The sequence below is a fragment of the Amblyomma americanum genome, chromosome 3, assembly GCF_052857255.1.
Source record: "Amblyomma americanum isolate KBUSLIRL-KWMA chromosome 3, ASM5285725v1, whole genome shotgun sequence".
NCBI classification, from domain to species: Eukaryota; Metazoa; Arthropoda; class Arachnida; order Ixodida; family Ixodidae; genus Amblyomma; species Amblyomma americanum.
The window spans coordinates 74,590,381-74,604,988 of record NC_135499.1 but is presented as its reverse complement, the minus strand read 5'-3'; the positions used below and the strand labels follow the sequence as shown (position 1 = coordinate 74,604,988).

At 43.9% G+C, this 14,608-nt stretch overlaps 1 protein-coding gene across 3 annotated transcripts in view; it reads left to right on the top strand.

The window, feature by feature from the left end:
• LOC144123075 (uncharacterized) overlaps positions 1 to 13,884 on the top strand; it is a 408,139-nt gene extending 394,255 nt beyond the window's left edge. For all 3 annotated transcript variants that reach the window (XM_077655978.1, XM_077655979.1, XM_077655976.1), the window contains one exon: positions 13,769 to 13,884. In XM_077655978.1, the coding sequence (XP_077512104.1) occupies positions 13,769 to 13,792 (24 nt within the window). In that variant the 3' untranslated portion in view covers positions 13,793 to 13,884. The remainder of the gene's footprint in view (positions 1 to 13,768) is intronic.
• The last annotated feature ends 724 nt before the right edge of the window (positions 13,885 to 14,608 follow it).

The following is a 14,608-nucleotide window of genomic DNA, read 5'->3' as shown; positions in this document are numbered from 1 at the left end:
CTTGTGACGCCTTGTGAAGGTAGGGGACCACATCGATCTTCCTCCTATCCACTTCCAGTGGGCATGCGGTCTCTTCGCAACGCAAAATTTTTGAGCTACTTTTTTTATCCCATGTGACGCCTTGTGAAAGTATGGAACCACATCAAAATTCCTCCTATCCTCTTCCACAGGGCATGCGGGCTCTTCGCAACACAAATTTTTGAGCCACATTCCTTTATCCCATGTGACGGCTTGTGAAAGTAGGGGACCACATCGATTTTCCGCCTATCATCTTCCACTGGGCGTGCTGTCTCTTCGCAACGCAAATTTTCGAGCCACTTTTTTTATCCCATATAAAGCCTTGAGAAAGTAGGGGACCACACCGATCTTACTCTTATCCTCTTCCACTGGGCATGCGGTCTCTTCGCAACACAAATTTTTGAGCCGCTTTTTTTATCCCATGTGACGCCCTGTGAAAGTATGGGAACATATCGATCTTCCTCCTATTCTCTTCCACTGGGCATGCTGTCTCTTCGCAACGCAAATTTTTGATCCACTTATTTCAGCGCATGTAACGTCTAGTGATAGTAGGGAACCTCAACGATCATCTTCCTTACCTCTTCCACTGGGCATGCGGTCTCTTCGCAACGAAAATTTTTGAGCCAATTTTTTATCCCATGTGACGCCATTTGAAAATAGGGGACCACATCTATCTTCCTTCTATCCTCTTCCACTGGGCATGCGGTCTCTTCGCAACGCAAATTTTTGAGCCACGTTTTCAGGCCATATAACGTCTTGTGAAAGTAGGGTACCACATCGATCTTCCTCCTACCCTCTTCCACTGGGCATGCGGTATCTTCGCAACGCAAATTTTTGAGCCACATTTTTTATCCCATGTGACGCCTTGTGAAAGTAGGGGACCACATCGATCTTCCTCCTATCCTCTTCCACTGGCCATGTGGTCTCTTCTCATCGCGAATTTTTGAGCCACTTTTATATCCCTTGTGGCACCTTGTGAATGTAGGGGAACTCATCGATCTTCCTCCTATCATCTTCCACTGGGCATGCGGTCTCTTCGCAGCGCAAATGTTTGAGCCACTTTTTTTATCCCTTGTGACGTTTTGTGAAAGTGGGAGACCACATCGATCTTCCTCCTATTCTCTTTCACTGGGCTTGCGGTCTCTTCGCAACGCAAATTTTTGAGCCACTTTTTTCAGCTTCTGTGACGCCTTGTGAATGTAGGGGACCACGTCGATCTACCTCCTATCCTCTTCCACAGGGCATGCGGTCTCTTCGCAACGCAAAATTTAGAGCCAGATTTTTCAGCCCATGTAACGCCTTGTGAAAGTAGGGGACGACATCGATCTTCCTCCTATCCTCTTCCACTGGGCATGGGGTCTCTTCGCAATGCAAATTTTCGAGCCACTTTTTTGATCCCATGTGACGCCTTGTGAAAGTAGGGTACCACATCGATCATCCTCCGATCCTCTTCCACTGGGCATGCGGGCTTTCGCGACTCAAATTGTTGAGCCACTTTTTTCAGCCCATGTAACGTCTTGTGAAAGCAGGGAACCACATCGATCTTCTTCCTATACTCTTTCACTGGGCACGCGGGCTTTGCCCAAAGCAAATTTTTCAGCCACTTTTTTAAGCCCATTTGACATCTTGTGAAAGCAGGGGACCACATCGATCTTCCTCCAATCCTCTTCCACTGTGCATGCGGGCATTTTCCAACGCAAATTTTTGAGCCAGTTATTTCCGCCCATTTGACGTCTTGTGAAACAAGGGGCCACATTGATCTTCCTCCTGTCCTCTTCCACAAGGCATGCGGGCTTTTCCCAACGCAAATTTTTGAGCCACTTATTTCCGCCCATGTGACGTGTTGTGAAAGTAGGAGACCACATCGATCTTCCTCCTATGCTCTTCCACTGGGCATGCGGTCTCTTCGCAACGCAAATTATTGAGCCACTTTTTTTATCCCATTTGACGCCTTGTGCAAGTAGGGGACCACATCGATCTTCCTCCTATCGTCTTCCACTGGACATGCGGTCTCTTCGCAACGCAGTTTTTAGCCACTTTTTTAACCCATGTGACGCCTTGTGAAAGTAGGGGACCACATCGATCTTGCTCCTATCCTCTTCCACTGGGCATGCGGTCTCTTCGCAACACAAATTTTTTAGCCACTTTTTTCAGCCCATGTAACGTCTTGTGAATGTAGGGGACCACATCGACATTCCTCGTATCCTCTTCCACTGGGCATGCGGTCTCTTCGCAAGGGAAATTTTTGACCCACATTTTTTATCCCAGGTGACGCCTTGTGAAAGTATGAGAACATATCGATCTTCCTCCTATCCTCTTCCGCTGGACATGCTGTCTCTTCGCAATGCTAATTTTTGAGCAACTTTTTTTCAGCCCATGCAACATCTTGTGAAAATAGGGGACCACAACGACCTTCCTCCTATCCTTTTCCACTGGGCATGCGGTCTCTTCGCAACACAAATTTTTCAGCCACTTTTTTCAGCCCATGTGACGCCTTGTGAAAGTAGAGGACCACATTGATCTTCCTCCTAATCTCTTACACTGGGCATGCGGTCTCTTCCCAATGCAAATTTTTGAGCCACAATATTTAATCTCATGTGACGCCTTGTCAAAGTAAGGGACCATATCGATCTTCCTCCTATGCTCTTCCGCTAGACATGCTGTCTCTTCGCAACGCAAATTTTTGAGCCACTTTTTTTATGCCATGTGACGCCTTGTGAAGTTAGGGGACCACATCGATCTTCCTCCTATCCACTTCCACTGGGCATGCGGTCTCTTCGCAACGCAAAATTTTTGAGCCACTTTTTTTATCCCATGTGACGCCTTGTGAAAGTAGGGGAGCACAACGATATTCCCCCTATCCTCTTCCACTGGGCATTCGGTCTCTTCGCAACGCAAGTTTTTGAGCCACTTTTTTTATCCCATGTGACGTCTTGTGAAGGTAGGGAACCACATCGATCTTCCTCCTATCCTCTTCCACTGGGCATGTCGGCTTTCCTAAAACGCAAATTTTAAGCCACTTTTTTAAGCCCATGTGACATCTTGTGAAAGCAGGGAACCACATCGATCTTCTTCCAATACTCTTTCACTGGGCACGCGGGCTTTGCCCAAAGCAAATTTTTGAGCCACTTTTTTAAGCCCATTTGACATCTTGTGAAAGCAGGGGACCACCTCGATCTTCCTCCAATCCTCTTCCACTGTGCATGCGGGCATTTTCCAACGCAAATTTTTGAGCCTGTTATTTCCGCCCATTTGACGTCTTGTGAAACAAGGGGCCACATTGATCTTCCTCCTGTCCTCTTCCACAAGGCATGCGGGCTTTTCCCAACGCAAATTTTTGAGCCACTTATTTCCGCCCATGTGACGTGTTGTGAAAGTAGGAGACCACATCGATCTTCTTCCTATGCTCTTCCACTGGGCATGCGGTCTCTTCGCAACGCAAATTATTGAGCCACTTTTTTTATCCCATGTGACGCCTTGTGCAAGTAGGGGACCACATCGATCTTCCTCCTATCGTCTTCCACTGGACATGCGGCCTCTTCGCAACGCAGTTTTTAGCCAATTTTTTAACCCATGTGACGCCTTGTGAAAGTAGGGGACCACATCGATCTTGCTCCTATCCTCTTCCACTGGGCAAGCGGTCTCTTCGCAACACAAATTTTTTAGCCACTTTTTTCAGCCCATGTAACGTCTTGTGAATGTAGGGGACCACATCGACATTCCTCGTATCCTCTTCCACTGGGCATGCGGTCTCTTCGCAAGGGAAATTTTTGAGCCACATTTTTTATCCCATGTGACGCCTTGTGAAAGTAGGGGACCTAATCGATCTTCCTCCTATCCTCTTCCACTGGGCATGCGGTCTCCTCGCAACGCTAATTTTTGAGCAACTTTTTTCAGCCCATGCAACATCTTGTGAAAGTCGGGGACCACATCGACCTTCCTCCTATCCTTTTTCACTGGGCATGCGGTCTCTTCGCAACACAAATTTTTCAGCCACTTTTTTCAGCCCATGTGACGCCTTGTGAAAGTAGAGGACCACATTGATCTTCCTCCTAATCTCTTACACTGGGCATGCGGTCTCTTCCCAATGCAAATTTTTGAGCCACAATATTTAATCTCATGTGACGCCTTGTCAAAGTAAGGGACCATATCGATCTTCCTCCTATGCTCTTCCGCTGGACATGCTGTCTCTTCGCAACGCAAATTTTTGAGCCACTTTTTTATGCCATGTGACGCCTTATGAAGGTAGGGGACCACATCGATCTTCCTCCTATCTACTTCCACTGGGAATGCGGTCTCTTCGCAACGCAAAATTTTTGAGCCACTTTTTTTATCCCATGTGACGCATTGTGAAAGTAGGGAACCACATCGATATTCCTCCTATCCTCTTCCACTGGGCATGCGGCCTCTTCGCAACACAAATTTTTGAGCCACATTCTTTTATCCCATGTGACGCCTTGTGAAAGTAGGGGACCACAACGATCTTCCCCCTATCCTCTTCCACTTGGCATGCGGTCTCTTCGCAACACAATTTTTTGAGCCACTTTTTTATCCTATGTGACGCCTTGTGAAAGTATGGGAACATATTGATCTTCCTCCTATCCTCTTCCGCTGGACATGCTTTCTCTTCCCAACGGAAATTTTTGAGCCACTTTTTTTATGCTTGTGACGCCTTGTGTAAGTAGGGGAACTCATCGATCTTCCTCCTATCATCTTCCATTGGGCATGCGGCCTCTTCGCAACGCAAAATTTTGAGCCAGATTTTTCAGCCCATGTAACGTCTTGTGAAAGTAGGGGACGACATCGATCTTCCTCCTATCCTCTTCCACTGGGCATGCGGTCTCTTCGCAATGCAAATTTTCGAGCCACTTTTTTGGTCCCATGTGACGCCTTGTGAAAGTGGGGTACCACATCGATCATCCTCCTATCCTCTTCCACTGGGCATGCGAGCTTTTCGCGACTCAAATTGTTGAGCCACTTTTTTCAGCCCATGTAACGTCTTGTGAAAGTAGGGGACAACATCGAACTTCTCCCTATCCACTTCAACTGGGCATGCGGTCTCTTTGCAAAGCAAATTTTGAGCCACATTCTTTATCCCATGTGGTACCTTTAGAAAGTAGGGGACCACATTGATCTTTCTCCTATCCTCTTCCAATGGACATGCGGGCTTTTCCCAATGCAAATTTTTGAGCCACTTATTTCCGCCCATGTGGCATGTTGTAAAAGTAGGAGACCACATCGATCTTCCTCCAATCCTCTTCCACTGGGCCTGCGGGCTTTTCCCAACGCAAATTTTTGAGCCACTTTTTTCAGCCCATGTGACGTCTGGTGAAAGTAGGGGACCACGTCGATCTTCCTCCTATCCTCTTCCACTGGGCATGTCGGCTTTCCTAAAACGCAAATTTTGAGCCACTTTTTTAAGCCCATGTTACATCTTGTGAAAGCAGGGAACCACATTGATCTTCTTCCTATACTCTTCCACTGAGCAAGCAGGCTTTTCGCAACGCAAATTTTTTGAGCCACTTTTTTCAGCCCATCTGGCGTCTGTTGAAAGTAGGAGACCACATTGACCGTCCTTCTATCCTCTTCCACTGGGAATTTGGGCTTTCCTAAAACGCAAATTTTTTATCCACGTTTTTCAACCCTTGTGACATCTTGTGAAAGCAGGGGGACACATCGCTGTTCCTCCTATCCTCTACCACTGGGCACGCGGGCTTTGCCCAAAGCAAATTTTTGAGCCACTTTTTTCAGCCCATTTGACATCTTTTGAAAGCAGGCGACCACAACGATCTTCCTCCAATCCTCTTCCACTGGGCATGCGGGCTTTTTCCAACGCAAATTTTTGAGCCACTTATTTCCGCCCATGTGACGGGTTGTGAAAGTGGGAGACCACATCAATCTTACTCCTATCCTCTTCCACTGGGCATGCGGGCTTTTCCTAACGCAAATTTTCGAGCCACTTTTTTCAACCCATTTACGTCTTGTGAAACAAGGGGCCACATTGAACTTCCTCCTATCCTCTTCCACATGGCATGCGGGCTTTTCCCAACGCAAATTTTTGAGCCACTTATTTTCGCCCACGTGACGTGTTGTGAAAGTAGGAGACCACATCGATCTTCATCCTATGCTCTTCCACTGGGCATGCGGGTTTTCCCAACAAAAATTTTCGAGCACCTTTTTTTCAGCTCATGTGACGTACTGTGAAAGTAGGGGACCACATCAATATTCCTCCTATCCTCTTCCACTGGGCATGCGGGCTTTTCCCAACGCAAATTTTCGAGCCCCTTTATTCAGCTCATGTGACGTATTGTGAAAGTAGGGGCCACATCGATCTTGTTCCTATCCTCTTCCACTCGGCATGCGGGATTTTCCCAGCGCAAATTTTCGAGCCACTTTTTTCAGCCCCTGTGACGTTTTGTCAAAGTAGGTGACCTCATCAATCTTCCTCCTATCCTCTTCCACTGGGCATGCGGGCTTTTCCGAACGCAAATTTTTGAGCCCCTTTTTTCAGCCAATGCGACGTATTGTGAAAGTTGGAGACCACATCGATCTCCCTCCTATCCTCTTCCACTGGGCATGTGGGCTTTCCTAAAGCGCAAAGTTTGAGCCACTTTTTTCAGCCCATGTGTCGTCTGGCGAAAGTAGGGCAGCACACCGACCTTCCTCGAGTCCTCTTCCACTGGGCATGCGGGCTTTTCCCAACGCAAATTTTTGAGCCATATTTTCAGCCTATCGCGGCTTGTGAAAGTAGGGGACCACATCGATCTTCCTCCTATGCTCTTCCACTGGACATGTGGGCTTCCCTAAAACGCAAATTTTTGAGCCGCGTTTTTCAGCCCATGTGACATCTTGTGAAAGCAGGGGACCACATCGCTGTTCCTCCTATCCTCTTCCACTGGGCATGCGGGCTTTCCTAAAACGCAAATTTTTGAGACACTTTTTTCAGCCCATGTGAAGTCTTCTAAAAGTAGGGGACCACATCCATCTTCCTCCTATCCTCTTCAACTGGGCATGCGGGCTCTTCGCAACGCAAATTTCAGAGCCACTTTTTTCAGCCCATGTGACGTATGTGAATGTATGGGACCAATTCGATATTCCTCCTATTCTCTTCCACTGGGCATCCGGGCTCTTCGCAACGCTTTTTCATTTCTTTTCAATTTCCCCAAGGATTCACAAACCGCTACAAAAACCGAAACGGCTCGAAAGCGTAGATGGGTCCAAATCTTGGCGTCACTTTAGTGTTTTCTGCCTCGCGAAAGCTCTCTGTGTTGGCCACCCAAATCTCTGGTGGCCAGCCGCAGACTGGCGCTTGCATCACTAAGCACCAGACGAATTTCATCACGTGCGCAGTGGGGGTGGATTACTCCATTTCCTTGTCCTGCGGCAAAATATATATTGGGCAAACTGGAGCGTGCATAAACGAAAGCTTAAAGGCAGCACCGAACAACTCTGTCCTCGGGCACGGGATGCAATGTAGCCTTGCATGTCGAGGACTCCCACTGTTCACCTCGGTTTCGCCTGCCCAGATTATCTGTCGGGAGAAATCAAAACGTGAGCGCAAGCCCCTTGAAATGTTGTTAATCAGGATAAATACGCAGATATGCTAAGTGATCCTTCAATCGTAATCACCGAAAAGGTGTTTTTTTTTACCTTTGTAAAGTTTTCATTCTCCTTGTTCGGTGTTTGTTCTTCCGCAGGAATGACGTATGAATGCGGCTTAATTCATCCGAATAAATAAGTCGTAACTCCAGCAGTGTTGTGTGTTTGCCTCCTTATTCTTGTCCTGCGTCAGTTTCGTTGGTTCCACCATCCTAGCAATATGAACCAACCAGCCCTGCATTTCACGCTATTGAGTAACTTGTTGCTCTTTCTTACACTCTTTCTCATCAAAAGCGCGCACTCTGTAGATAAGAAGCTATTTATTTTCCTGAGTCTGCACTTTTCTTGCTCCAATTTCCTGAAGCCAGAAGTCATTTCATCAAAAGTCTTGCCGAAGAGCTCAAGACTCGTTTTTGTTGCATGGGACACTTCGCTCGGATAGCTCTCAAGAAAGAAGCGCATATCGGCTGACTCTTTATGTGAAACATATATCAATTTCTCTAATTCTTAAGACGAAATAAAATATAGTCGCAATAATTGAATCCACATAAAAGCACCCACACATATTGATATATGGAATAAGGTACCCTAGTTCTTAGACTGTACGGTTAGACTGTACCAGCCCTGCATTTCACGCTATTGAGTAACTTGTTGCTCTTTCTTACACTCTTTCTCATCAAAAGCGCGCACTCTGTAGATAAGAAGCTATTTATTTTCCTGAGTCTGCACTTTTCTTGCTCCAATTTCCTGAAAACAGAAGTCATTTCATCAAAAGTCTTGCCGAAGAGCTCAAGACTCGTTTTTGTTGCATGGGACACTTCGCTCGGATAGCTCTCAAGAAAGAAGCGCATATCGGCTGACTCTTTATGTGAAACATATATCAATTTCTCTAATTCCTAAGACGAAATAAAATATAGTCGCAATAATTGAATCCACATAAAAGCACCCACACATATTGATATATGGAATAAGGTACCCTAGTTCTTAGACTGTACGGTTGCCACGAACGAGTAGCATATATAAAAAGGTAAGAAATATCCCGTTCACTAACTCCGCAAGGAATATTGGGATAAGTAATTCCTAAGGAATGAACGAAACGAGAGAAGGCAAAAAAGTAGAAGTCGAATAAAATTTGCATATTAAAAATAAATCCTCTAAACCATCTTTTGAATTTTGGAAAAGACGATTATGATTTCAATGGCAGCGGCAATGTTTCCAAAATTTATTGGCAACAAAGGAAAATTTTGGCCGTAGTTACTATGAACCTCTATGGCCACCGGGGCGACTCTGTGGTTGTGGTGCTCGGCTGCTGCGCCGAAAGACCCAGGTTCGATCCCGGCCGCGGTGGTCGGATTTCGGTGGAGGCGAAATGCTAGAGGACCGTGCACTGGACGATGTTAATGCACGTTGAAGAAACCCAGCTGGGAGAAATTATCCGCAGCTCTCTATTTCGACGTCCCTAATAGCCCTTTTAGCTTTGGGGCATAACCCCTGACCCAAATCAAACAATGATCCTTTGGTAGCAGAAAATTCTTTTTTCTTGATAACGTAATGGTATTTTCATTCTGTAGTAGATTATGATCGGTTAATTTGTAACGTAGTTCACATTGAGAAATTGAAAAAGCAGAGCGGCGCGGTGGTGAAGAAATGAATTAATAATTGAAAACATGTTTGAACGAAAAAACTAATGTTATATTCAAAAGAGGTGTTTACTATGATATGGATGGCTAATTTTTATATATGCTCGATCGAAGATATGTGCCAGTGATAAGTATTACCGAAAGCAAAAATTCTATGTCAGTTTACAATGTGCTGGGGCGAAGAGATAGTAATGCACGATGGTGGAAAAAATGGCCGTGCTTTGATATGGGCTCTTGTGCCGAATGCGTTTTTTTAATGAGCAATGTGCGAATAAAACATCAGGTGAGCGTCGATTTGAATATATAGAAAATAATCATGGTCACTGGGGAAATATATTACGAATCTAGGTTCAGGAAAAGAAACCAAAGTTAAGATTTTTTGACTAACCTAAACACCATGAACATGGTTTTGAATGATTAACCGCTAAGTTGTGTCTGAAAACCATTTGACTACATTTATGAGCAAGATGTACTTATTGTAGGTTAGGTCAGCAATTGATTTCTCGCGCAAATAAATGTGGTATCTGCAACATATAAAAAAACTGGATGGGCTGAGATAAGGTGTAAGACGATTTATGTAAATAGTGAGAAGTAATTAGCCTTTTTTAGAACCCTGAGGAAATTGTTGATGAATAATTTTAATTTAAAAACAGGCACCAGCTATATGAAAGCTCTGTTCTCGATTGGATATGTAATATTTTAAAAATGCTAGTGGTGGACAATGTATGCCAAATATTGTAATTTGATAAAGAGGCTACTGTAATTAAGTACTGTCAAACGCTTTCGTGAAATCAAGTAAAACAGAACCAACATCATCCACATCAGTAGAGATTTTTTATGGTCAGTTATTGAAATAAAAGCCAAATAACTACGTGATTTAAGAGGTAATCCTGTGTGGGAGGAATTTAACAAATCGAATTTTGAGAAATAATTTTTTAGACGGTTCAGAAATAAATGCTCAGTAATTTTATTTTATTTAGTGAGGAATAATTTGAAATTCGTCGCTAGTTATCAATCAGATGTTTGTCACAATCCTCGAAAGCCGGAATCATCATTAACAAGATTCCAAAGGTGTGAAAATCCTGGTTTTGAAGATGTTATTGATCACATGACTCACAACGCAAGAAAAGGCAGTAGCAAGAACCTGAGGATTAATATTATCTATACCCGAATTCGTAGGCTTGAGGTCTGCGAGGATTAACGACATTTCCTTGGTAGGTACAGGGACCAGTAAAAAAACAAAAACAAGAAAAGCGATGCAAGTTGAAATGAGATGTACCAGCTAAGTAATCCGAAGTACAGCAGAAAACTCGCTGAATGCATTGACAACGCAGGCAGCGTTCTTCTCAGTTTTTCCATTATACTTGAATGTTGAAGTAAGAGGATTACATGAAGGTATGCTTAAAAACATTTTAGTTTTCCTTGCTTTTTATAATTATTAGGTTCTTTATTAAATTCGGAGTTGTAATAACAGTTTTTCGCCTGTTTACTTATTATTCAATTATTTATTTATTTGCAATATCCCTAAGGGTCCTTGCGCAAGGGGGAGGGTATTACAGGCATACAGAAACAGAGCGAAAAATGCATGTAATGGCGAAGTATGAAATAAAGCTTGTAAAGTACAGAAATAAAACAACAAATAACGCAAAATAAAATGCTCACTAATAGTGTAATGCACATAATACAACAAAAATACAAAATGTGTTATTCCATGGTTTGCTTTAACGAGTGCTTGACAGGATTGTGAGTCAACCTCAGTAGCTATCTGTTATGGCAGGTTGTTCCAGTCTATTATGGTGCGAGGCATGAAGGATTTCGCGTAAAGCGAAGAACGGCACGTTATGCATTTTATTTTCTTTCGTGATCACGGCGAGGAAACACTGTCGATGGTGGAAAAAAGAAGTTATCCTGGAAATTGTGATGATGGTACAATTTGTGAAGTAAGGTTAGGGGAGCGAAATGCAGTCGACATGATAGTGGTTCCAACTCGGTACGCTGTTTTAATGCTGTGACACAGGTGAAGCGTGAATAATCTGAAAATATAAAGCGAACAACGCGGTTTTGCGGTGACTCAATATTGTTTATGACGTATGCTTGTTGATCATCCCATGTGACAGAAGCGTACTCAACTTTCGGGCGGATTAGCGTGATGTAAGCAAGTATTTTTTGAAGTATGAAGGCGCATGCTTGAGATTACGCTTGAGATTACGCCTTATGTTTGCCGGTAAAAGTTTAGCCCAGGTGAAAAACGGCTTGCGATAAATGTACTTTATTTGCGAGCATCACAATCTTTCTTAGTCGTCATCTCACATGAAATGGACGGAGCTCTTCCTTATCTTGTCAACATCTATTTTGTACCTTTAAACTTCCAGTTCCAGCGGCAACTCTTAAGACTTTGTGTCCACTGCTTAGTCAAGGCAAGAAAGCCTAAGCAAGATTATCTGGAAAGCAGAAATATTTACCACGAATGCACTATAGCATCAATCACGGTCGGCCATTAAAAGCAATAGTGCACGAACGATGAACGCTCCGAAAATTTTACTGCCTTCATAATCGAGGACGCACTTCCCATCAATCGAATGAGTTTACTGAAGATATAGGAATCTAGACTGTGCCCGCAAGCGACGTAGGCATCCTAGGATGTAAAAAAAAAAAACACCACGTGTGGTTTGTTTCGGTTTCAGCGATTTCTTTGAAGGTGTCTTTGATTTTGTACAAAGAATATCGCTAACCGATGTATTCTTAGGCTTGCCTACTGTAAAATTTTGAGTACCGTTTTGTACTTTATAATTTATTTCATTGGTGTGTGCTAGGCGATGTCACTTCACATTCCCCAGGTGGTCGAAATAAATCCAGAGCCCTCCACTACAGCACTTCTTTCTTCTTTCACCCTCTACTTTATCCCTTCCTTTACGGGCGCGGTTCAGGTGTCCGCCGATATATGAGACAGATACTGCGTCATTTCCTTTACCCCAAAACCAAATAATATTATTATTATTTATTGGTGTAAAGAGGCCCTGAAATTTGTGTTTAAAAGTTTGTATCCACAGGTTTCACAGCAGCCTCTATTCACCTCCTCTACCTGCTCTACAATTTAGACTAAGTGTCCAAGTATCTACTCAATACTCTTAGCTTGATGACCCACGTTCTATTTAACAATCACGCTACTCGCTTTTAGACTGAACTACAGCGATTGGTGGGTCGACGATGTCATCTTTTTAGGAGTTAATCTCAGATTTGAACGATAGATGCCGGAGCTGTTAAAGTGAAATCAACTTCAATCCTACAAAAGTGCATAGAAAAAAAATACTCTAAACAGTCGTTAGTGGGCTTGCCATTTTGAAGTTTCTCCGAGCTTGCAAGCACAGTGCCGACCAGTAAGAGAAATTCGTAGGCGACATTGTCAGAACAGCTCTACTGTAACCCCTCCGGACACTAATTTTACTAATTATTGACTAATTTTACGCAACTTCTACTCTTTAAAGGTTCTCCACGCCAATATTTCCACCCCTACATTCACCACAAAACAAATAAATGATCGCGAGCGCCATTTCGCAGCGATGAGCTTTCCCAGAAAAAAAAAACATACCAAACGATATCACAGAGAGTGTGTCCGAAGCTCTCAGCCACACCCTCGCGTCCAGTGGCGCCCTCATCACTTTGCCTAAACACAATGCTCTTTTGTTTGGTACAAAATAGAAGCGTATGTATGAGTGGGTGGATTTTATTAGAGGAGGTGGCTAAAGCCATTACGTGCGGCAATATAAGTGTCGAAATAGTCAATAGCTCTGTACCTGTGATATGCTACACAGGATAAATCCTTAACCAGTACAGCTCCTGTCCTGATCACTTACCCCGTTGACGAGACGGGAGTGCTCACCATTCAGATGTCGTAATGTATTTCTGTCACACTTATGACTTATATTTGATCGCAAGTCATAGTCTGGTTCTGGAAACTTTGCACTCTTTGTTTTCCTATATTTTGGACTGTAATGCGCAGATTTGTGTAAGAGCTCATAGAGTTTTCTGTCCTGCCTTTCGCAACCAGTTCTCATCTTCTATTGTTACTATTTTTTGTTGATATGTTAATGTTTTCGCTACGCCTTCAAACGCAGTGCCTAACGTGGACAGTGTGCTCCAAGCCAACCCTATTTAAACTTCTGAAAAGTATTAGAAAACGTTCACTCTCTTCTAAACCGCTTCCGCGGGCTGCAAAAGCGCTCTCTATTAAGGATAGCGCTCTACTGGGTGAGCCGGTTGCCCTTAGTGTATGGCCTATCTATATTGAAAGTTTGATGTATAAATGATCTGCTACTAGTGTTCCTTTTGTGATACATCTGGAAGGTTATTTCTATTCGCTGAGCACCTTGCAAAAGTGTTCCATCATTCACGAATAAATTTTACTGATGGTTGAACTAAGGCACCACGAGCGAAAAACAATTGACCATAAAATTTGTCCTACATTCGAACCCCACCTAATTTTTCCTTCTTTTCTGCGAAACACTATGCAGGAAACCATGGGCGATATCATCTGACACCGGAATCACCGCCGTCTTCAATGCTGCTGAAGATAGTCGGCAAGATCTAGTAGCCATCAGTTGCCGGTATCAAATTAATTCAGATACTTCGCAAAATAGTCGCCACGCGCAAATAAACGATTACCTTTTTGGTCTACTAAAGTTCGCGGTTTCGTACCTCTAGTAGACCTTTATTTCTGTACCAGCGACTACTCAAGCAATGCAGCTGAAACAAACAAACCTAGATTGTCAAAAGAGAGTAATTACTCGTTATCGTCCACCCAAGCGCAGCCAACGGCTAGAAAGAAATCCTATACGGCTTCTACAGAAACTACGCGGTAAAAAAGAATTTCTCCCGGTCTGGGGTTTGAACCCGGGACCACCGCCACACCTGTACAGTCGGTCAAGGAAGAAATATACTCCACCATGGGGTATTCCCCTAAACACTCCACCAACTCCGCTCCCACTCCTGCTCTTGCGCTACTATATGCTACCCATCAGGATAGGCTCAGTTTATAGAGCGACTGTGCAGGTGAATCGGTGGTCCTGTGTTTGAACGCCAGTAGAGGATGAATGTTTCTTAAACTAAGAAGTTTCTGTGGAAGCTATATAGCTTTTCTTCGTAGCGCTATGGCTGCGCTTGTGTGGATGCTGAGTGCTTTATTAGTGCAAATCAACTATACACTGTTGGATTCCCCTAACCACTCGAAAAAGACGATTTTCCACTTGAGTTATTGATCAATTCACTCTCTTAATACCGTATGCTAGCCGTCGTGGTTTGCTACGATGGTAGAGCGGCTGTCCTGGTGAGACGGTGGTCTCGGGTTCCAGGCC